This window comes from Elephantulus edwardii, unplaced genomic scaffold (assembly GCF_000299155.1).
Source record: "Elephantulus edwardii isolate Elephantulus edwardi_28Jun2011 unplaced genomic scaffold, EleEdw1.0 scaffold00032, whole genome shotgun sequence".
NCBI classification, from domain to species: domain Eukaryota; kingdom Metazoa; phylum Chordata; class Mammalia; order Macroscelidea; family Macroscelididae; genus Elephantulus; species Elephantulus edwardii.
This window is the reverse complement of record NW_006399782.1, coordinates 2,798,384-2,824,172: the sequence shown is the minus strand read 5'-3', so window position 1 is coordinate 2,824,172 and position 25,789 is coordinate 2,798,384. Positions and strand designations below refer to the sequence as shown.

General features: G+C 53.1%; 1 protein-coding gene across 5 annotated transcripts in view; it reads right to left on the bottom strand.

The window, feature by feature from the left end:
- Positions 1 to 21,618, bottom strand: part of TNK2 (tyrosine kinase, non-receptor, 2) — a 27,282-nt gene extending 5,664 nt beyond the window's left edge. For 2 of the 5 annotated variants that reach the window (XM_006884202.1, XM_006884204.1), the window contains exons 1-8: positions 14,231 to 14,405; positions 13,206 to 13,276; positions 11,089 to 11,310; positions 9,194 to 9,346; positions 8,524 to 8,801; positions 5,707 to 5,833; positions 5,247 to 5,393; positions 5,059 to 5,153 (exon numbers count right to left, since the gene is read on the bottom strand). In XM_006884202.1, the coding sequence (XP_006884264.1) occupies positions 5,059 to 5,153; positions 5,247 to 5,393; positions 5,707 to 5,833; positions 8,524 to 8,801; positions 9,194 to 9,346; positions 11,089 to 11,310; positions 13,206 to 13,276; positions 14,231 to 14,393 (1,256 nt within the window). In that variant the 5' untranslated portion in view covers positions 14,394 to 14,405. Of the gene's footprint in view, positions 1 to 5,058; positions 5,154 to 5,246; positions 5,394 to 5,706; positions 5,834 to 8,523; positions 8,802 to 9,193; positions 9,347 to 11,088; positions 11,311 to 13,205; positions 13,277 to 14,230; positions 14,412 to 21,429 lie in introns of those variants that run through there. The other 3 variants (XM_006884200.1, XM_006884201.1, XM_006884203.1) reach the window with 2 other exon arrangements.
- Positions 21,619 to 25,789: the final 4,171 nt, after the last annotated feature.

The window sequence follows — 25,789 nt, the reverse complement described above, 5'->3', positions numbered from 1 at the left end:
CCCAGAGTGTGGAGAACCACCCCAGAGTGTGAGGGAAACCACCCCAGAGTGTGAGGGAACCACCCCAGAGTGTGAGGGGACCACCCCAGAGTGTGAGGCGACAACCCCAGAGTGTGAGGGAACCACCCCAGAGTGTGAGGGGACAACCCCAGAGTGTGAGGGAACCACCTCAGAGTGTGAGGGGACAACCCCAGAGTGTGAGGGAACCACCCCAGAGTGTGAGGGGACCACCCCAGAGTGTGAGGGAACCACCCCAGAGTGTGAGGGGACCACCCCAGAGTGTGAGGGGACAACCCCAGAGTGTGGAGAACCACCCCAGAGTGTGAGGGGACAACCCCAGAGTGTGAGGGAACCACCCCAGAGTGTGAGGGAACCACCCCAGAGTGTGGAGAACCACCCCAGAGTGTGAGGGGACAACCCCAGAGTGTGTGAGAACAACCCCAGAATGTGAGAGGACAACCCCAGAGTGTAGGGGAACACCAAAAGAGAGTGGAAGAACCTCAGAGTGTGGGGGAACAAGCCCAAAGTGTAGAGGAACAACTCCGGGGCTCTTTTCACACCAAGTCTCTGACTCTCCTCGTAGAGGGGAGACAAGGGCTGAAGGCATAGGACTGAGGCTGTTAGCATCCACTTGCTGCCAAGAAGCGGTCAACATCACGGCAGAACTTGACCTGCCACTCCTGCCCCGGAGTGCCTGGTGTTGTGCAGAAAGTCTGTGGGTCTGACTGTTATTCTTACAGTTTACAAATAAGGAAATAGGTTCCAAAAAGTAGCAGGACCTGCCTACATTTACCAGAGAGATCACAGTAGACCCACCATTCAAACTCAGGTGTTCAGATGGCAAAACCAGAGAGCGCCCTTCTCACCGCATCACCCTGCCCCGCTCTCACCACACCACCTTGTCCCTCTCTCCTCTCCACACAATCTCACGTAAAATCTGGGCTCAGGCGTTTTAGGAGACAAGGAGCTAGGGAGTGCCACAGGCCTCAGCACTGGGCTCTGGGACCCCTGTGCCCCACTCACTAGCTTCCTGCATGCAATCCTTTAAGGGTCTGGAAACATCTTGGACCTTCCCCCACCAGCTTAGGTCTTCTCAGGACTTTCCACCACACTGTCTGGTAGGGCCTCAGGACCCCCACTACTTCCCCTCAGGAGCAGCTCCAAAAAACCCAGCTGCCATCGCGTGGCTGCCGACCCCTGCTGACCCTGCGTGGAAAGCAGAGCAGTGCTCCACAGGGTTCCTTCCTGGGTGCCTCTGGTGGACTTGGATTACCATCCACTCCAAACTTTTGATCAGCTTGCTGAAGGGAGCTGCGCTCTAGCTTAAAATCAGGATTCAGAGACAGCCAGCCCCTTCCCCCCCACAGTGTGGCCAGACTGTGGGACCTAAATCCCTCACTCTGGTCTCAAACACAAAACCTCTGTTGGTGTCACCTCAGCTGGAGCCTGGGATGGGGATAGCGGGAAGGGCAGAGTCCCCTCCCTGACCCTGATGCTGTGCACAGAGTGGGGTGAAGGCAGCAATGGCAGCAGTCACGTGCTCTGAGGAGCACAGGAGTGCTGACCTCCACACCCTCACACCCTCACCATCAACCCCGCCCCTACTTGCTTCACTGGTTATAGAACTAGCAGCACAAAGAGAGTCTCTTGTGAAGTGCGGCCAGGGAGGGCGGGTGGAGAACAGAGAAAGAAGTGGATGCAGGAGCAGGGACACCAGCGCTAGGTGGGGGGACATGGGCTGCTGTGACAGTTATGTCTTCCTCAGGAAACCAAAGAGGTGGCCAGGGAGTGAAGCTCTGTGTAAACAAGGTCGCCTGAGACACCCCTACCACTAGACAGAGCAACCCTGTGATTCCCACCCTGAGGCCAGGGTAGGAAAGGAAGGAAGAGGAGAGGACAACACCCCTCGAAGGACAAAACCCATCTGAAAATAGCAGGGCTTTCCAAAGAGCTCTTCACCATGACACGGGGCATGCGGAGGGCAAGGAGCGCCACCAGAGCTGAGGGGTGGGGGGTGGGGGGAAAGAAGTGCCTGGCACTGGGACATTCCACCCACTCCCCATGGTACCACAGGTACCGGCATTTCCTGCCTGGACACCCACACCACAGCCTAGACCCTGGACCTGCTCTCCACACCGCTCCGGAGGTACTCATTAACTCGGTGGGAAGCAGAGGCACAGATGCCGTGCAGAGTGGATCAGACCCACATTGTGGGCCAGGTCCATCCTGTAACCACACTCTCATGTTCTGCCTGCATGGACCCTGGGAGAGCTCAGGTCTCCCACAGCTCACTCTCTTCACCCCTTTCCTTTTGGGCAGTGAGGTCTCCTCTGGACCCACCTCTGCGCAAAGGCAGCACCAAGCCGACCCTCCTTCATTGCAGGCTTGGCAGAAGCACGCTCCCCACGATTGCTAGGTGTCCTGGCATTACTTTCTAAGACAATTCTTATCCGCAAGGCAGGAGGCATCAGAACCGGCATGTCCCCTGTGAAGCCAAGGTGCCAGCAGCCCTGAGGACTGGGGCCAGCCCTTCCCACCTGCCTGCTCTGAACACACCCTCTCCTCCCCCTCCACGAACAGGCCCGGGTCTCCATGGCACCACCAGGCCCACCATCCGGCAGCCACGGAAGCAAAAACAGATGGGGAGTTCTCGGGGGAGGAGGAAGAAGGCCCAGCACCTCCAGGCTGAAGCTCCTAGTTCCTGCTGCCTCTGGGTGTTCCCAGAAGCATGGTGGGACAGGCAAGATGTGAAGCAGCGTCTGGAATACCGGAAACTGATGTAGGAGCCGAGAGAAAACACACACACACACACACACACACATACACACCCACACACATACACACCCACACACACACACCCACCCACCCCAAAAAAGGCTTGTGGGCCAGGCCCAGAGACCCCAGGTATGTTTTAAAACCCTTGATCCTCTTCACCTGAGGACCATCCCAGCACCCAAATAAGACTAGAGAATAGAGAAGATCGGTCACCCAGGTGCCCCTCAGAACCTTGCCCACAAGCACAGTTCACCTGAGACCTAGGTGTCTTCCCTCAGCCCATGGCTGGTACAATAGAGAACACTTGTGCTTACGGAATCTACCAGAGCTGGGACAGTCAGTCTCCCAGACTCAGATCTAGGAAATAGAAACATCAAAAATAGATTCAGCCAGAAAGAATCCAAGGCTGAACAGAAGAACACATATATGGAAAGAACAGAGAACTGGCTAAAAGGGCGACAGAACCAGACAGAGACGCACACATATGTACTCCTGTCTCAAAGGAGAGGAGCGGCCACCCAGAGACATGGAGACTGAGTCAGCACAACAAACACAGGGATCCTTGGGGACCAGGAAGAAGGGGGAAGAGCTAAAGCTCTGGTACCACCGACACACAGGCAAAGCTCACCGGCTGTCATGCCTCCTGCCCCTCACCTCCCACCTCCTGAGCTGCTCAGGAACCACGGGCAGGTGCTGTGGTCCAAGGCGGGACTGGTGGCCGGGTGAGCCCACACGACCAGCAGGCAGAGGAGCAGCCCAGTCCTAGGCCAACTGGAGACTGTGACGGAAGGGCGGGACCGGGCGGGTCCGGGCGCACCCACAACCACGGTGGCCTCCAGGGAGGAGCCACGGCCCTGCCCACCCCACTCCGGCTGTGACCTGGGGTGCCAGCTCCAGATACCTGCCCCAGAAACACACCAAGTGCCTGAGTCAGGCCCTAGGATATGCCAGGCCCTGACACAGAGGCCCCCATTGAGACCGAGATGGAGGTGAAGTGGGAAAGGCCCGGGGGCTGGGAGTAGGAGGAGAGCTGACTCCACTGCTCTCTGGTCAGGAAGAAGCATCCACGTCGTAGGCCCAGACTTGAGCTTCACTCTCTCCACTGAGGAACCTTACCCATTACCAATTTTCAAAATGTTCCTCAGCACCATGCCTGCAGTTTCCTCCCTGACCTCTCAGCACCAATCCCACAGACGGGACTCTTTGCTGTCTCTCAGGCCTCCCTCCTGTAGCTGTCTGCTTTCTCGCGCCACACCACCCTAGCCCCCAAGCACATCCCTAATAGCCGACTGGCACAGCGTCACTCTTGTTCTCAGACACTGGGCCCGAGGAGGAGGAGTCCTGGCCTCACACACAGCAGTGCGGCCACCATGAGTACTGGTGGTGGTCTTCTCCTGTGGTCCCCTCTCTCAACCTTCCCATGAGGTAGAAGACTTAACAGGCTCCAGGCCCTCAAAACCTGAAGTCCAGGTAGAAAAAGCAGGTAGAAGGAACAGCTCCCTGGGCCCAAGCTCTCAATCCTTGCCTGGTCAGGTAGCAGTTGGTAAGCACAGGGAGATTTCCTCAGGCCTCTTCTTTCTGGTCTTCAAAACTCACCCCCTGCCCTAAAGACACCCTAACCCTGCCCCTGCCCCAACCAGTTCCTCAGACTTCCAGGATCAGATGACGGGGCGGGCCAGGAGGTGGGCGGGCCGAGCAGGCGGCCTCGGAGCTGCGGGGGCTGCAGGTAGGAGCTGGCAGTGGTGACTCAGGAGACGCTGCCGCAGGCAAAGACACGTGTGTGCTGCGTGTGCGGAGAGGGGGCAGAGGCACACGGATGTATGTGAGGGGAGGCCAGGAAGGAAGGTGGGGACACAGGCACCCCCCGGGTGGGCACGGAGGGCCCGGAGCCACAGAGAAGGTTCACCAGAGGAGAAAGGCAGCCCCCAGGAGAGGCAAGGCCTGGCAGGGGTGGGACAGGCTCTGGGCACCCAGAGGCACGCCGGTCAATATCAGGGAGCTCTGCTGGCTGGGCGGAGGTGGGGAGAGAAAGGGTTAGAGGAATGTTCGGGAGTTCCAGTGGCCCTGAGGCGACACTGGACCACTTGTAACTCCACACTGGAAGTTTGGCCCTGAACTACACAGCCAGGGCTGGAGCCCAGTGGGAAAAAGGTGAGGAGGCGGGGCCAGGCAGGGAACACTCTCTCTTCTCCCCAACCCCGACAGTGTCTGCTAACTAACCCAGCAGGCTCAGAAGCCTGGCTCCCACTGCAGGATGGGGGACCCTCAACTCTCCGTGCCCACCTTCCCTCGATGACGGTGATGACATCATTCATCTGGATGTGCAGCTTGTCCACCTCCTCAAAGTCCTGCAGGGCTCGCATGTCGGTGGGCTGGGCCTAGGGGCACAGCCGGGTCACTTCCCACCTGGACTGGCCGAGCGGCTGCCCACTCAGTGGCCCCAGCCCTTCCCTTGGACACTCAGCTCTCACCTCTAGCAGGAAGTCCCTGAGGGCCACAAAGGTGGGTCTGTCCTCTGGCTTGTGAGCCCAGCACTGAACCATGACGTTGTAGATGTCCTGGGGACAGTCCTCAGGCCGAGGCAGGCGCTCCCCTTCCTTGTCAATCTTGTGCAGGATCTGGCAGGTGGGGATGGGAGGGGGTGTGCAGATTCTGAGGATCTAGTTCCACACTTTCCACTTCTCATCCATCTTAACAACTAGAATGGTCTGCCTGCCTGGGACACAGGATCTGGGGCTCAAGAACAGGTGGGATACGACAAAGGCTGTGGCGGTGCCTGTTCTCGGTCAATTTATTAGAAGTCATGGGGTTACGGGGTAGGAGTGTCCATCAGGCAAGTGTCTGACAACCCTACAAGGCCAGGCTGGGCGCCAGGGATCCAGGGAACCCTAATCTCACTCTATAAGGAGCATACCCCCCAAAGCTCCTCACCTGACTGCCATTGAGGCCAATCCAAGGCTCCTGGCCATAGGTGAACATCTCCCACAATGTCACCCCAAACATCCACGTGTCGCTGGCATGGGAGAAGGTGCGTGTCTTCAGGCTCTCAGGTGCACACCTGGCAGAAGGGGGGGGGCGGGGGTGTCAAAGAGAAGGCCTCTCACAGCACTCCCACCTGCATCAACTCTTTGATGCAATAAGCATTTGCTATCAGCCTACTGTGTGCCAGGCTCAACTGTAGGTACTGGGAGCGGTCGCCAGGGGACAGGAGGCCAGCACCTACCGTCTCAATGAAATGCAGCCTGAGATGGGAAGTGAAGGGTGAAGTGCTTGAGTCTCATGAAGCAGGGAAAAGTCAGAAGACTTCAGAATGGGGGTGAGCGTGGAGTGACCGAGATCAGGTCTCGGGGCTGCTTCCTAACTGGGGGAGGTGGGAGGATGACAGTTTCCAGCTCTGAGGCAGGGTCCTGCCATTTGGGTCATTCTAAAAGGAAGGCGTAGGTGGGAAATTTGGACAGGGCTTGGTATAGAACCAAAAGGGGTGGTGGAAACTGCCACATGAGTCTTACCCTAACACCATTACATTCCCTCCAGGACTCCCTCCTGGCTGATGGAAAGAAATACCACCACTGTGAAGCTAGGAAAGGGGTATTCCAGAGTGGGCTGAGGTGCAGCACAAGGAGAAAAGGTCTAGAACGAGGAGATCTCTCTGTGACTCAGTCTGGCCCTGGCTCTTAAAGGGAGTGGGACAGCTTCTCCAAGGCTCACCTGTGAAACGAAAATGATTAACCTTCCCCTCACAGGGCAGACTGAAGAATTGTATAAAGAGAGTCTACAGAGGAATCTTGGTTGAAAGGGAGAGAAATACACAGGAGGATTTCAACTTCTCTTGGAATCTAGACTTTTTGGCGTCATAAAGTTTGTGTGAACTCCTGAAAACTATTGCCTTGCTAAAGATCTTTTATCTTAAAAATATATCCCCCGAAGTCTTCAAACCCAGTAATAGTTCAACTTAACTAGTAAAGAATGTTTGCCTTGAGCACTATGCTTTCTTAAGATCTATCTCTATATAATCAAAAGGGCAATAGCAACTAAAAAGATTACTTAGGAATCTTAAGGGGCAGTGAGTTTATGTTAATGGGACAGGTACAACTCAGCAAGGCAGGGGGAGAATGGTTGCACAACTCGAGGAATGTACTCAGTGTCACTGGAGAGTACATGTAGAAACTCGAACTGATGTATGTTTCTGCTGTGTATATTCTCAACAACAAAAACAAAGTCATTAAAAGTGACCTTATGCTTAACCATCCAAACCAGGAAGCCAGGTACAAAAGGGGTGCTATTAATAATTCCAGAACAGGAATAATCCTGTATGTAAGGTTACTCAGGAAGCTCGGTGGCCTAACAGTTAAGAAGCTGCGCTGCAATCCCAAAAGCAAGCGGTTCAACTCCCACAATCCTCCTCAGAAGGCTGGTAATCTCCCATGTGATTAACTGCCTTTGAAAACCCACTGGAGGGTCAGCTACGAGTCTGTTGTGAGAACACACAAAAACAAACAAAAGAAAGGGTCACTCAAGTATAAAGTCAGCCTTTAGTTAAGGTGGTCCTATATCCCAGACCACTGCTGTTGTGAGGTGCCACTGAGTCGAGTACTGCTCATAGTAACCCTGAGAACTGACCTGAACCCTGTCCTCTCCTGTGCCATCCTCACCATCTCTGACACACTTCAGCCCACCGGTGCAGTTACCATGTCAATTCATCTCATTGGGAATCTTTTCCTTCACTGAACCGTCATCTTTACAACCATAATGTCCCTTTCCAAGGAAAAGCCTTGCCTAGCAACACAACCAAAGGATGAGAGTCAAAGCTTTGTCATCTTTGACAAGTCTCAAGGCGCACCTCTGAGAGATGTCATGGGCAAAATCTTTAATGATCCAGGAAACATCCAAGAAGATGGAAGGAACAGTCACTGTACCAAAAACAATTAGTTGACACAGAAAATTTCAGGAAGTATCATATGAACAAGAACCAAGGGTAATGAAGGATGAGTTCAAGCTGTGCTGAAAGTCACTGGGGGGAAAAGGCCCCAGGAATCAATGGGATCCAAATTGACACATTTCCAGGGATGCAGCCCTGGATGTGCTCACCAATCTATGCCAGGAAATCTGGAGGACAGCTGCCTGGCCGACTGAATGGAAGAGATCCATATCTATTGTCAGACTACTAGGGCTCCTCAAAACCACTACACTGACTTAACAGAACTGCACCAAGCCCTCTTACCCTGAAGAAGAGAGAGCACACTCCTGGAGGTGCATACGACACCAGGGGACCATGAGAGTCTCAGCACAGCTCAAGTCCACACAGGAGCCGAAGCAGGGAAGGTAAGGCCGGCACAGGGGCAGCTGTGGCCACCACCTAGGAGGCTCGGAAGGGTCTGCCCCTGCCGGCTGCTCTGGCTCATCTTGTACCACCACTGCAGCTGCTATGTCAGCACACCCACCAACCCATTTTGGTCTGGCCAACTTCCCCCTTTTCAGGCTTCAGCTTGAAAACTGAGCCTTCCAGAAGCCCCTTTATAAGTACCCAAAGCACTTAGCCCTGTGATACTCCCGCATGGTGACTGGTGAGGATTCCCAGAAAGAATGGAGGAAGGCGCTCAAGACTGGCATTCAGGCCCACACGAGGCAGGAGAAGGGCTAGAGAACGGAAAGCCTAGAGCTCTGGGCCCAGGTCTGCAGAGACTAGGTGAGGTCGGGTGGGGTTGGGATGGGCCCAGTCCCCGTGAGCCCACAGCACTTGCCCCTCACCAGGCAAAGGGCACCTTGCGATGCTCCTGCATGACGTAGTGGTCATCATTCTGGGGTAGTGCTCGCATCAGCCCAAAGTCCCCGATCTTGACCAGGTCCCGGGTGGCTAGCAGCAGATTGCGGGCGGCCAGGTCTCGGTGAATAAAGCGTTTGGACTCAAGGTAGCCCATGCCCTCAGCCACCTGGACGGCGTAGCGGCTCAGAGTCCCCAGGAGGAAGTGGCCCTGGTGCTTGCGCAGTCGGTCCAATAAGGAGCCCAAAGGCGCCAGCTCTGTCACCTGAGGGCAGTGGGTGCGTAAGGAACAGCCATCAGCCGACCCTCCCACACCACCTATGCTCCTGTTTCTCCTGCAGGCCCCACAGTCCATGGCCCTACCTGGCCGGGACTGTGCCTCCATGCAAACTTCCTCTCAGTGTAACTGAGGTGCAGGTGCTGGGAGGAGGAGCCCAAAAAGGCTCAGGGGCAAAAAATAAACTCCAGGCCAGCACCTCCATGGATAGAACTCTGCCAATGAGCACACACACAGGATCCAGCGGACACTGCTAGGCCTTCGATCCCCTTGATCACGTCAACAGGGGTCCTCTGACCTCAGAATAGACTGGCCACAGGCACAGGAGGGAGGAAGGGCTCAGAGACCATGGACCTTCCCCACCGTCCCACAGCTCTCACCATCTTCATGGGCGGCGTGAGCACCACACCATAGAGGCGAATGAGGTTGCGGTGGTCAAGCGAGTGCATGGCGTTGACCTCCCGGATGAAGTCGTCCATGGCCTCTGGCTGGCTCAGCACATCAGGCTTCAGGCACTTCACAGCCACGCTCACCTGTGCGGAGTGGAGACTGCAGTCAGGACATGTCCGCTCCTCCCCAGCTCAGAGTTCTCCACCCAAGACCTGCTCATTTCAGGGGTCAGGGCCTAGGCTCCCACTCTACATACACGTGGCCTGGCTGAGGCAGGCAGCCAATGGCCCTCCAGTGAGCCATCAGCTGTAGCTCCCCTTCCTGGGTGATTCTCAGTGAAATATCACTCAGCAAGTGAACCAGATGCCCAATATGATAGAAGAATGTAAAAGAATTCTAGTAATAGTATTAAAAGAATGTTTTTAGTATAAAAAGAAAAAGTCACTTTAAATACAATGCAAAAAGACCTAATTGATGACAGAATTCAGAAAATAAGAGTGGTTTCCCATGGAGGCAGTGGATATGACTGGAAACGGCCACAGACACCCTTCAGGGCAACAGGAAAAGCCTCTCTCTCTCTCTAGGTCTGAGGAGTGGTTATATGGCTCAATATGTAAATATACATATAAGAGTTGTATGCTTTGTTAACTCTTAGGAGGAAACTTAGGGAGCTTGGTGGCCTAGTGGTAAAATCTGCACTGCAATCCCGAATTCACGTGGTTCAAATCCACCAGCTGCTCCATGGGAGAAGTACGGGCAATCTCCTTCCATGTGATTAACTGCCTCTGAAAACCTGCTGGAGGGTCAGCTGTAGGTTGGTTTCGACGTGATAGCACACAGCAACAACAGGGGGAAATTTAATCACACAATGCCTAAAGGGCAAGATTTAAAAGTTGTATCCAGGTTTCATCCTAACCAATCTCTGCAAATAACTGAGGGGGAAATTAGGCACAAACACTGACCGCATGGTATGAGTGGTGGGTTTGGGCAGTTGTTTGTTGTGGGTGATTTGTGTTTTTTTTTTTTAAAGTTTCAAATAGTTTTCAAATATTTTGAGTGCAGGGAAATTGAAAGAATTTGTTCAAATTTGTACTTGAATTTTGTAAATAAACTAGCAGAGAGAGAGAAAAAAAAAATCAATGTGCCCAGCTAAGCCTGAGCACTGACTCCAAGCAAACCACTGAGCCACCAGGAGGCCAGGCCTGCTCCTCCTCACATTCACATACCCCTCAGAAGTTGAGACGTCAATCCCTGTGGGTCAGCTATGTTTGAATTGTGTCTCCAAAATGATGTATCATAAATTCTATCTCCATCACTTACACTTATAATCTCATTTGGAAAGGAGTTGTCTTTGCTGTGTTAATGAGACAAGATTAATATAGGGTATTTTGAGTCAGGAGATCTGGTAGCGCTGAAGTTAAGGCATTCATCTACTAACGAAAAGGTAAGCAGTTCAAAGCTACCAGCCATTCTGTAGGAGAAACATAAGGCAGCCTTCTCCTATAAATACTGACACTCAAAAACCCTGTGTGGCAGTTCCACATTCTCCTAGAGAGCCACTATGTGTTGGAAGCAACTTAACAGCAGTGGATTTATTTGTTGAGGCTTTTGTTTTATTTGGGTGTCTTGAATCAATCTTTTTTGAAACATAAGTGAGCAAAGCAGAGCTGGGGAGAGGCCAAGCTTTGTGAAGACAACCTGAGCAGCTCAGAAAGCTCTGTTCTCATAGAGCTGGTGCCTTGAATTTGGGATTTCCAGCTACCTAAATCTGTGGGAAAATAAATGTGTTTACTAAAGCCACCCACTTGTGGTTATTTCTGTCAGAGCAGTGCCTTATTACTAAGACAGGGTCCCAGGCCTCCACCCTGCAGGACCCACAGCTCACCGTCTTCCCCGAGGGGGCGTCCCACTCGCCCCTGCGAACCACACCAAAGGAGCCATCCCCCAGCTTCTCGAAGAGGTGCAGGTCCTTCTCTCCGATGAGGCAGGTGAGAGTCTGTAGGGATCCCTCCCCTGCGGGGTCCCCCGGGGTGGGTGAGGTCTTTCGGAAGGTGCTCTGAGAGTGATGAGGGGGGAACTCAGTCTCCAGCCGCTTTCCACTGAACACCTGTTGGAAGGCAGCCCGGGGCCAGATGGGAGCCTGAGGCCCCAGAGCCAGTCACTCAGCCCTGTCCCCCTGGTTCCCCCTGTGCTCCTCAGATGGGTCCTGGCTCGGCTCAACTGCTAGGGTCTCCCTCCAGGCCATAGCCTAAACCAGAGGCCACAGCCTCACATGGAGCCAGGAGGTCAGGGACAGCCCACCACAGACACAGTCTGGGTTACCCCTGGGCAGATAAAGGCTAAGTCTCATTCTACCCTTTCTGTCCTCTCCCCCTTTCCCACAATTCCTACCCAGTAGTTTTCAGTCATAAAGATGGACTGGAGCCTGAGGGGCCCTTCACAAACACCTCCCTGTCCAATTTTAGCCTTGGCCCCTTCTCTGGGTTGACCATTTGGTGCTGTCTGTCTCCACCCTCCCCAGGGAGTCGGCTACTCTTCATCCTGCTCAGGGAGGGATAATTTTAGTTTGAGGTTAAGACTGTGTGTGTGTGTGTGTGTGTGTGCGCGTGCGCGCGCGCACACACGCACGCGCATGTTTCTCCACACATAGCTAGTTCTTGCTGGGGAAGGGACTAGGGAGACAGCTGGGCCTCCAGAGGGGCACAGTGAGCAGAGGGGGGAAGAGGATCAGAGGGACTCTGAAGCCTGAGCTGGAGAGGGAGGGGGTAAAGGTCAAGGGAAAGGAGGAGGAAAGCCTCAAGAGGTGCCACCTTCCTGGAGCACTCAGAGCTTGGGCTTCGGGCTGTAAATTCTGCCTGGATCATTCATTCCCCAGGTCCTCCCCAAGGTTGACTGAGCTTTCACTGCACAGGATGAGACCTCTCCAATCTCTGGGCATCTCTGGCCTCAGGTTCCTGACCTTCCCTCCAGTAACTAGAATCTCTTACACATGCAAGCACTGCCCACATAACAAGGCCCTGTACAGCCATCATCTTAGGCAGGGATCTTTCCTCAGCCGTGAGGACCAGGTAAGCATGGCCATTTCACTGAAGACACAACGAAGAGTCTGGAAAGGCTACCTGAGAGCCCAGGGACCATGTGCAGTCAGGAGCAGATCAGAACAAACCACCCCGACCTTTTACATGCCACACCGCTCTCCTCCCCTGCCTTCACCCGCCCAATACACTCATCCTTCTCTCAAACCTGGGCAAGGGACCAGGACAGTGTCCCCAGAAGAGGCCACAGGATCCCAGGAGACAGTCCTTTTGCCCAGACTGCTGCCAGAAAATCTCTGCTGTCCAATCCCTGGCCAGCTGTTCTGTACCCCCCCCCCCCCCATCAAACCTTCCCCCAGCCCATGTCCCTACGAGGCCAGAAGTGGGGAGGGAAGGCCCTGGCTGGCTCACTTCCTCTCTCATTGTCTTCCAGACAATGGGCAAAGTTCCACTGAGTCAGACCAGGGACTCACCACACCACAGATCCAAATTAGGGCACAGGCTGGGGGGGAGGGACAGGCTGGGGGAGGGGCCAACTGGGGGAAGCCGCTAGCAGCAGGGTCAGATGACCACAGCAACTCAATGGAGACCACAAGGGATGGTGGGGAGGGGCGTCCTGGCAGCCCCCACCATCCTGTGCTGGGCACTGGCCCCAACCTCCAAGCAGAGCCAGCGCTCCAGTAAAGGCACTCTTGTCTTGGAGTCTCCCAGCACCAGGACACCCAAGGAGGATGTGGGGAGCTCTCTGCACACAGGCTGCTCACGTGTCTGTCTCTGGTGGAGAGGACACTTGGCCAGGCAGCTCTGCAAGCACCTTGCCTGATAAGACCCTGGAGGAGGGAGGCCTGAACAAAGTGCCAGGGGAACATGGCAAGATTAAGCCTGCCCAGAGATGGAAGGCTCCCCAGAACTGACACCAGAGTGGGGCCCACAGACTGCCCCACCGTCCCACAGCTCATCCACCCACCTTGCTCATCCATGACTTGCGCTTGTACAGGGCCTTCCTCCTCTTCACAGCCTCCCACAGCCGCCGCTGGCCTGCAGGGAGAGTGGGGAGACGGGGCTGTCAGAAAGGTCTCCCCAAGCCATGCTTCACACTCAGCAAAGGCAGACCCACTCCGGGGCACTGCTCAACACAATGACCAGTGAAACCAACCCCAACCAACCAGTGAGTCTCCACTAGCCAGGTGGACAATGCATCCCACTTCAGGCTATAGTTCTGAGAATGGATGGAGGAATCTGGCCACCAAAATCCAACTCTTGGGAAGGAGAGGTTGGAAATCAAACTAACAAGATTTTCCTCAATCTTGCAATTTTCTTAACTTGCTGCCTCATACACTAACAATTCAGGCCAAACATAGCAGAACTTTGTCTCATGTGGCCTATTATCCCCTATCAGGCTATCCTTATGTTGAATGTACTAAGTCTCTATCATGAATATAATTCCTTCATGTTGTAATCACTACTTTTAGGATAAATGCAAACTTAAAAAATTAGCTCATAATACTGACCTTAGTGAATGTGAGAGATACAAAGCCACAAAAGAGGGTCAGAGACTATGAGAAAATTAACAAGTTGAAGGTTTTTAATCTTCTTTTCTCCATACAGACCTTGGACATTGAACTCTGGTGTTCAGAGTGTTGAACAAAACAGACTCAATTCTGAGTTTATGAAGGAGGGAGTGATGGAAGCAATACATCCTACAAACGTCGTACAGACAAGAAGTGGTCTGTAATTAGTGCTGAAGACCCAGGGGTATAAGTGAGTCAGACTTCACTGCTCTAAGTCACCCTGACAATCATGCTTTGTTCTCCACGCACCTGTTGTGTGCACTTTACTGATGCCCTCCCACCCCACCTCAGGGGCTCAGGGAACATGCCAACCCACGAAATTAAAGGCGGGAAAAGTCCTCCATGGAGCTGGCAGTCCTGAGGGTGGAGGAGGTAAACAGTCACCAGGGAGTGGACAGGCCAGCCTGATGCCACTACCTACCAGGCCGGCCCATGCCAATCTTCTCCAGGTCTTCATTCTTGACATACTCGAAGTGGGACAGGCGGGTAACATTGAGGTCATCGCGGAGCCGAAGGAAGTATTGTTGCAGCTGCACCTCGGACAGCAGCTCCAGCAGCCAGCCTGTGCCCTCCTCCGGCTGCATGCTGCTGCTCCCCAGCCTCTGTGAAGTGGAAAGAACAGCTCAGGGGTCACAAGACAGGACGCTAGGAAGACCAGCCATGCTCTGGTCTCATCCATGTCCTCCTATACTACTGATTCACACCTTCTCCCAAAATGACTGTACAGGAGAGCCTGTCCATTTAAATCTGCTCTTGCTTGCAACAAGGACAGAATCAGACAGCTGAGATATTGTCCTGGTCCAGGAATCAAGAGTCAAGGTCTTCCTCAGCAACAACAGCAAAGTTCAACAGAGCAGTAAACAACAAATGCTGGCAAGGTTGTGGAGAGACTGGAACCTTTATTCACTGCTGGTAGGAGTGTAAAATGGTTCAACCACTATGGTGCTTTCTCAAAACGTTGGAAACAGAAATACCATCTGACCCAGCAATTGCAATGCTGGAAATATACCCTAAAGAAACCAGAACCACTGTCCAAACAGATGTATGCACAATAACAAAAAGATGGAAGCAAGCCAAGTGCCCATCAACAAACGAATGGATAGAAAAACTATGGTATAGTCACACACTGAAAAATAATAAACTCATAAAACATTACACAACATGGGTGACCCTGGAGGACATCATGCTGAGTGAAATATCTCAGTCACAATAGGACAAATACTACATAACACCACTGTTACGAATCAGGACTCATATAGGGAGTTGGGAGAATAGGAAAAAAGTGGATAGATAAGAAATACTGTATTGAAACAGAATGAGGGAAAGAACTGCTTAAAAGGAATATATACTCGGGCATTTTATGTTAAGACAATGGTCCAGAATAAGAGGTATATTACAAAGAGGACTGTGGAAGGGGGAAGGAGAGAGGGAGGGAGGAAATTGTATAACAATGAATATTTTTCAAAAAAGAAACGTGAACTGGGGTCAGGGGGAGTAGGAGGGAAGAAAATGTGCAACAGTGAGTGAATGAAAATCCAACTTTTGTGTGGACTTCTGTTAAAATCACAAAACAAAAAAGAATAAAAAATGAGTCAGTCTTACTGTTGTTGCTGTGTACCGATTCTGAACTGACCCATAGGTAACCCTCCAGAGGGTTTTCAGAGGCAGTTAATTGCACAGGAGATTGCCCCTCTTTATCTCACGAAGCAGCAAGTGGATTTGAACCATGTGCCTTTAGGATTGCAGCACAGCTCCTTACCACTGGGCCACCAGATCTCACCTGGGAGCTCCCTAGGGTCTTACTAACCACTCCAAATCCAAGCCCACCGGGAAAAGATCTTGAGACCAGATGAGCACACATGAGGTCATTCCCGTGCCCGGAGACGCTCCCGACAATCCACTGAAATACTCTACTCTCCAGGGGCCACCACTCAAGTGTTAGAGGGTGACAAGCAGTTTAAGATGAGCGGGTGGTACGGCCAGGGCAGGCACAGCACTCAGCACCAGCGGATGGGTGACCTGAAGGATAGCAGCCCCGTGCTGTCAAAGCTTTCCATTCCACATCCCAAGAGGAAAAGAACACCAACAGCTAACTTTATGTGAAATCTCACCACCAAAACTTTTTCGGAAAGGTAAGCTATGCACGTGGTAAAAAAACTCAAAAAGTACACAGGAGCTTTTGTCATTTTCTTGCCTACTCCCCGAAGCTAGTTGCCATTAAAGTCTTTTTATTTTTACTTATCCTTCCAGACATTGTTTTTTCTCCAAACTGCACAAACCTTTCTGTTCCTTGCATTCACTTAACATTCAAATTTGAAATGCCTGCAATATTGTGCTGGCTAGTCACAACACAGGCCAAGTTACAAGCAATCAATGGGGTCACAGTGACTGGCCTCTGACTTACACCCTATTTGGCCCTAGAAAGAGGCCAGTGGCATCGCTGAAGCTAAGTAGCCAGCCCATACCCATTCCTAACCCAGGAAGACATCTCAGAGCAGAGAGCTTATGAATATGTCCAGTCCCGACTAGGGTTCAATCCTGACTGAGGAGAGAAGAGAGGACCAGCTGTTGTCCCAGGGCCTGGTGAACCCCCATCTCCCCAACTTAGAGGTGGCCTCATCCCCTATTCACATCATGCACTGTCCTAATAGGAATAGGCACACATGGCCCAGGCCCAGCATCAGCCTTCTGGCCCTTGTCGCCAGCAGTCTTGTCAGCACTGTGCCAGCAGCTCAGACTTTCTCAGGCAGCTCCCGGGAGCAGAAGACAAATGTGGATGAGAGGTCTCAGATCAAGCCCTGGCTCTTCCACTGAGGGGACTGGACCAGATGGGTGATTTTCAAACTTCAAGCTGTGGCCCTTCACCCAGATGACACTCAAGAGGCTGTACAGCCCTCTAGGGGTCATTTTTGGTTGTCACAATGTTTAGGGGATGCTAGGATAAGAGTCCCTGGGTGGTGTAAACCGTAAATGCAGTCGGCTGCTCGCCCAAAGGTTGGAGGCCCAAGCTGCACCAAGAGGTACTTTAGAAAAAAGGCCTGGTGATCCACTTTTAAAAACTGAACCACTGAAACCTTAAGCAGTACAGTTCTACTCTGACACATGGAGTTATCATGAGTCACAATCAACTCAACACCAGCATTTAGGAGGGGCGGAGGACAAGAACATGAGCCATTCTGCAACATGCAGGGAAGATTCACACACTGTTCCAAATCCTACGCAACAGAATTCATCTGGGGGGGGGGGAGGTGGAACGCCATATTACAGTGAGACATGTGACAGCCAGAATCATGTTCTTTTCCTGGGTTTTGCTCTCTTTCCTCTGACAGGGAAGAGGCTTAACACTTTTCTATTGCTCTCATTGCTCTCTCAAAAACTCAAACTCAGGGCTGTAGAAGTGGAACCAGCTCACTGCCGATCCTTCAGCAGGTTTTCAGAGGCTGTAACAGCTAGGAGATTCGAAGCACTCACCTCTGGGTTGTCATTGTAGCTAGCTCCTTACCCACTGGGCCATTAAAGCTCCCTGGTAATGAAGAATAATGAGTTTTCCTTTTCTGACAGATTCCACACCCCAAAGATTCCAGTGTCCACAGATTTTACTATAATCATCCAAATCTAGGACCTAATTCCAATTTATACACGAACTGTTCTGTACATTGGTGAAAAATCAGACTTTGTTTTTTGTTAAGAATTTGGCAAACGTGGTTCACCATTTGAAAAAACAAAACAGTCACTTGAAGTCAACCCACTCTCAAGACAAAGCCCCCTGCAGTCAGCACCTGTAAATGTCACCTTCATGAGGTTTCACCTGAACACTTTATCACGGCATCATGAGCTAGCACTCACACAACCCAATATAAATTATTAAACACAAAATGTCACAAATTACTGTATTCTTCCTTTGTATTACAGCTAGCATTATACCACATTTTTTACTATACATACATACTCACCATAAATAAGTTAGAGTTCTTGTTCAAGAGCAGTAACAGTAAAATATAATACATAACACTTCATCTGTCCTTACGATACAGAGCTCTAAGTGTTTAGCCGTATGAACTTGTTGGTCATCTCTTACAAGAGAACCTGGGATTTAAGAGGGTGGGTCACCACGGCTTTCCAGGAAGTCCCACAGACGCACTATGACAAGCACCGAATCAGGCTACTCCCCTACCAGTGGTGGCTGGCCAGGCAGAGCCACCTCCTCCCTGTCACTAGACAAGGGATCTCACCCCACACAGCTCAGCCTCAAGACACGGGCTCCTTAATCCAGGGAGAACGGTCTGTAGGCTCTCTTCTTCTCTCCCTATTTCCCACTTTCAGGACTCCAGGCTCCCCACTGCTACTGGCCTCTAGGGCAGGAGGTGGCATTTCTTGAGACCAGCTCAAAGACATGCCTGGGGTATAAGGCTGACCCCAGGGGTCCTTCCCCTGAAACAGCAGGCACAGCCCAATCTTCCCTTTCCCCTAAAAAACCAGTTTACAGAGGTCCCTGCACCAGTGGACATTCCTGCCCCTGCTCTCTGAACCCAGACACAGGACTACTTGGATAGGGGGTATATGGAAGACCGGGAAGCATACTATGGTCCTGGGGAGGAGAAAGGACCCTGGGTGGGCCTCTACCACAAAGCCCTGGCTGACCCTGGACAAGTCACCCCGTCTCCCAAGTCCAAGTTTCTTTGTGAAGCACAGGGCACGGCTGTAGCTTCCCCAGATCAGAGTCTCCAACTCTGCCTGGGCCTGGCCGCAACAGTGGTGTGCACACCTGTGTGTGGCATGTGGAGCTCTTGTGACCGGCACACGCGATCACACGCTGGACTGGCTCCTGCACGCTTTCCTATCACACTCGCCAACAAGCATGCAACACTCAGAGGGTAGAGGCCACTGGGCCCTGGCTCCTGTGGGCCCTCAGCGGAGCGTCCGTCAGTCATCCCCAGTCCTACTCTCTACCCCTCAACCTAGCTGCCTGTCAGTTCCACTCCCCTCCTCGCCACCCCATCCCCCCCACTCACTGTGGGCCCCCAACTCACTGTGTACAGGCGTCGCCGAAGTCTGGCCAGCAGGGGAAAGGAGAGCTCTAGGCCAGGGAACCGCCGGGCTGCCGGCATCTCCACAGATTACTGGGAGATAACTCCAGTGGGTTCCTGGGGCTTAGACCCAGAAAGTAGGGTGGCAGGGGCTTCAAAATTTGCCCACAGATACCCGTCTAGGAGTTCCTAAATCTCACACCAGGGGAGGGAGATGGAGCAGAAGAGCCAGGAGGACCTCTTTTCCCCACAGGAAGCCCGGCTAGGTTCCCCCCAGCTGGCTAGTCCAGCAGCAAGCTCTTCTCTGGCTGTGGCCAGTCCCTGTCCTGCTTCTTGTCTTCTCCCCAGCGCAGTGGTCACAGCTCCAGTCCTGCTCCCTGGCTCCCCCACCCGACTGTCGACTGTCGCCGCCCTCCCGCCTCCCTCCCTCCCTCCCCAGCTGAGCAGTTCTGACACTGGCTGAAAAGGGACCTTTCTGAATCACTGCCAAGAAAGCAGCGAGAATGGGGGGACTCTTCCTCCCAGCCACCCGTGCTGGCCCCCCTGCCTTCGCAAACACAAGGCCCCCTGTATCTGGCTTCCACCCCAGCCCCCACAGTTGCAGACAACTCCTGGGATTTGAGGGTGGGGGCTATGTGAACCAAGAAGCAATGCACAAAAAGGGACTGCGGGTCCCTACATGGACTGGTCTGGGGCTGGCAGGGCTAAACCACTGCCTGAGTCAGGGGCTTGGAAACCAGAGTGTTCCCTGAATACTCCAGGCAGACCCTTCTAAGACCCTCCCCAATGCCAGGCCTGCCTTGGCTGGGTGTCTCCTGGCTTAGACCCTAACGTGGCCCTGTTACCCTGGTGCCCGACGGAAATAGGAGGTCGGCAGGCCGCCAGAGTGGGGCAGTCCAGCCAAGGAGGAGGGTGGGGTGGGAGGTGAGGGCTCTCCCCTCTCCCTCCCTTAGGACTGTCTTGTCTGCTGCCCACACCAACATCCAGCCTACTGCGTCCCCAGACCAGCTGGCCAAAATCCAAAACCCCCTCAAAACAAACAATCCTGCCCCATAACCCCTGTTGGGATGCCCTAACCCCGAGCTGTAGGACATGTTACACGCACGCACAGTCAATAGTCCCTGTTTAAGGGGACTAGAGACACTCCACTAAGCCCTTGTGGGCCCCCCACATTCCTAGAGCTGACAAATGATCCCTCTGCCCCTCCTCAGAGGGTGCCAGCTGCTCTTATTACCCCCCCTTTACTGCGGCCCCCAGACACACCTGACAGCTGCAGGAAGTCCTCTCCAGTTCCCCCAGGCCTCTGCCCCCCACCATGCCTGGGGAGCCCCTGTTTCTTGCACACTGCTCTCTTGTCCCTATCCAGCTGGCCACCAGCTCAGGAAGCCCCATTTGGCTGGCAGGGCAGGCAGGCAGCTGGGGCAAAAGAAGTTTGGGGAGTTGGCATCCTGGGCTCTCTTTCCAGGGTGTTCTCTCTGGCACTGATTGAAGGGACAGTGCTTGACTCTGCCTTAGTATCTTTGCTTGACCTCCGAGTGAGGTTAACACCCCCAGCAGGCAATCCCTCTTTTCCATCCCACTGTCATCTAAGGATGACCTATGGAGCAGCCAGGCACGGTCTCCCCTTCCCTTCAGTACGAGAACACCATTAGTGAAGGATGGCAGGGCTAGGGTTAGGGCTAGCTCGGAAGCCAAAGTCAGGCCAAGGTCACTGACTTTGAGACATTAGCTAACTTTGCCCTAAACACTGTCACACCATCATGCCCACAGCTCAGAAGAGCTTGCAACCTACCTCCAAACAGGTACCACTTTGAAAGAGGCCCAAGGACCAGGCTTGAGGAGGACAGTTTAGGCTGGGTTACTCCATTGCAAGATAAGATTGCCAGGTCAGAAAGGCCAGCTTAGAAACTCTAGACTCCCCCAGAAAGACACCTCCTTCATCTACCAGAACCCTATGCCTGATTGGAAGACATCCCATAAGAAAGATCTTTAACTGCCTGCTGTTAAATCACAGTGAGTCCGAGGAAGCCGTAAGTAGGAAAGCAAGGGTGGCAAGTGTGGTGGTGCCGGGACTGGTGGTACTGGAGCCCAGGCCCCAGAGCACAGCCCCGGCTCACCTTGCTGCCTTAACTCTTTATCTGGTCAGCCACTGCCCTCTGCTGGCCAGGAGAGAATCTGCTCCATCTCCAAAGAGAGAAGCCACCCCACAAATATGGTGATCATATTTTTTCCAAAGCAAACTGGGGAGTCGGTATGCATATTTGAAAGGGTAACAGGAGGGTATGCCCAGCGCACAGGGACCCGGGGCCCATAAAAGACTCTAGCCTAAACCCTGACAGCGCTTCCTAGATCCCCCTCGGCGTGTGAGGCAGTTTATTTGGGTTTCAGGGGACCCATGGACACGAAGGTGGACTTCTGTATCAACTCACCCCACCTTACACACTTACACACCCTCTAACAAGCCTCCCCAGATCTGTCCCTGGGCCCAGGCACCCAACCCCTGAGAGGCTACACAGAGGAAGACGGGGGCCCTTCACTCCCGGCGGATGATCACCGGAGCCTCGGTACCCTGGTCTCCCCCCACCCCCATTACCTGAGGGCCCTCCTCACCCCCAGCCAGGCGCTGGTAAGCAGATCTCTCCCCCATGGAGCCCAGCTGCAGACCAGCGAGGGGAGCAGAGCCCAGCTCAGCCCCCGCCCCTCCGGCGGCCCCGGCGTCACCGTCACCGCCCTGCGTCCTGAAGGGCCGGGCCTCAGCATCCTCTCCCAGAGGAAGGCCGGGGCCGCTGGAGCCTTGGGGCTGTCCATGCCACCGCCCGCCCGCACCTTCCAGCTTCCCAACACCTGGGCCTCAGCCTGCGGACTGCGGTCTCTCCTCCCGCTGCGGCGCTCGCGGCTCTCCCCTCCTCCAACCTCGTTTCCAGCCTCCATACTAATGGACAGCGCGAGGGATGGGGGTGGGGTGCTGGCTCGGGGCAGAGCCCAGGGGAGACAGGTAGTGGCTCCTGGCTTCACAGACATTGCAATGAAAGACACACACACACACACACACACACACACACACAGCCGCTTCCAGGGCCCCAGAGCTGGCAATCAGGTCCTTGGGGATTGAAACCCCTCCTCCGCGATATTCCAGGATAGCAGGGTTAATTCCAGAAGTGCACAGACAAGATATTTACGTCCTGACTATGCCCGAGAGTCCTCCTTCTAGACATTCCGAGGTCTGAAGTCTATTCCATCCCCCCCACACCCTACCCCCGCTTTCACTTGGCCACAAAGGTGCCCACATGCCGGGCTCCCGTCCACTCACTCAGTGGGTGCACTCTGCTCCTGCGCCTCAGTCCTCCACGCCTGCCAGTCTCATCTCCCAGCCCACTCCTCACCCAGCTGTGCAAATTACGCCTCCCCACACCCCACAAAGGAGGGTGAGAGCACCCAGGCGCCTCTTATCTCTCTGGCCTCGACCTCTCCCAGCCTATACCTCAGCACCCCCGCCACCCCATATAGCACTGGCTGCACCCACAGGGCCAGGGCAAGGGCAGCTCTCCTCCCTGGCCTGAGGGACTCCCTGTCTAGGAGCTACCCCAGCCGATGCCCACGCAGGGCTCACGTCACCTCCACGCGCTCGCCCACGCAGCACAGGGTGAAGTTACTGCCAGCAGAGGGATTCTCACTGCAGGAAGCCTCCTCCTCTCCCTCCAGCCCCCAGGGCCACAAAGGACCACATGCACACTGTCTCATTTCCCTGGCATCTGAAGCATCCACTGACTCCTTAGCACCAGGTATTTGGGACTGAGTTCAGGTACCTTTATCCCTTCCAAGACTGAAGCAAGGAAAACTTTGGTCCTCCTACTCTGCCTTGAGGCTGGGGGAAAAAACATCCCAGGAGAGCATGGAGGAGTTCTCCAAAGGTTCACTATCCTCACAGAGCCCTTTTCCAACGTGGGAAAGAGCTGAGGAAATTACCCTGCCAGGCTGAGGGAACAAAATGCTTGGATGGCTTCTCAGTGGATGCTCTCATCAAAGCTATGGCAGTGATTAGTCTTGGGAGTAGCTTCAAGAACCCAAAGTCAACACGCTGTGAGAAAGCAAAATGGAAAAAGCCTGTCCATCTCATCTTCCCCTGGTTTAAGGGTCTGATCCAAACCATTCTCCTTTCTACTATTCTTCAGCAGCATCTGCTGTTGTTATGCACTGTCTAGTTCAAACTAACATCCTCCCGCAGGTTTTCAGATCCTGTAAATCACATGGGATGGGCCTGCCTATCCTTCTCCCAAGGAGGAGCTGGTGGATTCAAACTGTGTGCCTTTGGGTTGACAGGGCAACTCCTTGTCACTTGGTCACCAAGATGATGATACGTTCCACAGAGTCAGAACTGACCCGTATGTAGCAGACCCTCCAGCAAGTTTTTAGAGACAGTTAATAGCATGGGAGGTGAGTGCCCATCCTTATCCAGCAGAGCAGCTGGAGGATTCCCATGGCCTGCCTCTGGGATTGCAGCACAGCTTCCTACCACTGGGACACCAGAGCGCCCTCCTAAGCCTCTAGTCTCCTAATAGCAATCTTCATTGAAGACACCTTATAGACTCCAAATTCCTATGATTTAGGGGCTGTGACCTCTTAATTAGAAGGAGGTAAGACTGACACAGAACGACCCTGCCTCCGATGCTCTTTCCCCTCTGCCCAGTCTCTCCAACAGCATCAGTGAAGTGACAAATTCACACTGAGGAGTAGACATGACATGCAATTTCCGGCCAAGAGGATTTTTCCAAAACAACCTACCGTATTCTCAAGAATATATGCCAACCCTTCCTCCCAGCTGGCCCGTTCCCATCTCTGCCTGCCTCTTCTCCAAACCCTGGAGGAAAAACAATATACTAAGAGGAGCAGGGGGCTTGGAGATCCTTCCTCACTCAGAAGACTGTCTCATCTCCACCAACCAGCCCCATCAAGCCCATCAACCTCAACTCACCCCTCTGTGCACAGGACCCACTCTTCTAGACCAATACCAGGCAGGTCCCCCTGGGACCAGAGCCCAGAGGGAACTGGAGAGAGCAAAGAGCCGGATCACACCTTCAGGTCAGCTTGGGTCTGACATCACATGGATGTGAGGAGGCGGGCCAAGGGCCAGGAAGAGAAGTGTGTGATTCAGACGCACACCAGGCTGTCCACACCCTTTCTAGCTACAGGTCACTAGAGGTTCCCTTCCTCCCAGGGGAGCATCGCAGCAAGGTCCTGAGACTGTGTCTGCCAGCAATGCCAGGCCCACAGGTCCAAGGCCAGGCCCTGAAGCCTCTTTGTCCTTACTGCTGGCAATTCCTAACTTTTGAATGTTTTCCTTTTCTTCTCTGGGAATGCTCTGTTCTCTGTTCTCCCAGGGCTCCGTCAAGACTGCTACTCTGTGTAGTCAGAACTCCTGTAACATTTCCAGGCATCTCCACAAGAAGACTCCATGAGTAGCCCAAACTTTGTTCATCATTGCCTTCTTGAGACATGCTCATCTATATTCCTATATCCTAACTAATTCATCACCTGCTAACCAGGTTAGTACACTTACCCCTGGTTTCTCAGTGGTAAAACCATTTCATTTTTCTTTCTTCTCCCAGCTGGGCAGGCTACAGAATCATGTTGCTTCTGCTTCCTAATTATTTCTCCCATTGGATACAGAAGTTAGGCAGACTTGGCCTAAAATCCTGGCCCTATCATTTTCTAGCTGGACAACCTTTAGGCAAATGACCTGTTAGGACTGAATTGTCTCCCCAAAGTGAATGTTGTAAATCCTAACCTCTATGCCTGCAGTTATTATCCCCATTTGAGAATGGACTGCCTCTGTTGTATTAATGAAGCAGGATTAGTGCAGGGTGTGTTTTGAGCCAATCTCTTTGGAGAGATAAAGCGATTAAATCCAAACCAGCAAAGGAGGAAGGGGCAAGATAAATGTTAAAACACATGCAGATTTCCAAGGAACCCTGAAACCAGCTGAAGACCCAAGGACCCTCTCCCAGAGCTGACACAGAGTGGGAATGCCTCTCCTTGGATTTGGTGCCCTGAATTCAGACTTCTAGTCTCCTGGAGAGCAAGAAAATAAATTGGTTTCTTAAAGCCACCAATTCGTAGAGTTGCCATTACAGCAGCACAAGACAACCATGAGAACAACTAAACCACAGTTTCCTCATCTGTAAAATGATGGGTAGGAGGAAGGGGGAAGAGCCCCTCCTTCACAGAGCTACTGAGCAAAATCAGTGAGAAGGAACAGCGCACTTAGCACAGCGCCTGATCTCAGTACAACCTACTCTTCGCTGAACACTGACCAGAGTGCTGTCTCTGCATGTAACTCCTCATTAAGCCGAGCCCCTCCAGGATCCACTCCTTGCCCATTTTCCTCCTTTTCTCTCTCACAACTTCTTTCAAATGCCACGCTCCAACCAAGTCTCAAGAACTCAAACTCACTGTCAAAGAGTTTGGACTGACATGAGTTTGAACTCAGGAGTCGGAACCAACAGACATGGGTGGTTGCTGTTGTTATGTGCCACTGAGTTGACTCAGACTCGTAACAACCTGGTAAGCAATGGCTCTGAGCTTCGCCCTAGCTTGAGCCAACCAGCTCATCTCAGATACACCTGACCCCATTGCCACAGTCACTGTGTCAATCCATCTCATCCTCCATTCACTTCTGCACTGACCTTCTACCCCCCTCCAAGTATGATTTCCCTAAGGACTGGTCCCTCTTGGTAACATGTCCAAAGTATATGAGACAGAGAGTCAAAATCCCAGCCTGCAGGGAGGAAAGAGGTTTCACCCTCTCCAAGACAGACTATATGTCCTCATGGCAGTCCATGGTATATCCAATACACTTCTCTAGCAGGTAGGAGGCTGTAAATTGCCCAAGAGAAGACTGCCCATCTTTTTCTCATGGAGTCACTGGTAGATTTGAATCACCAGAGAGTTGTCCT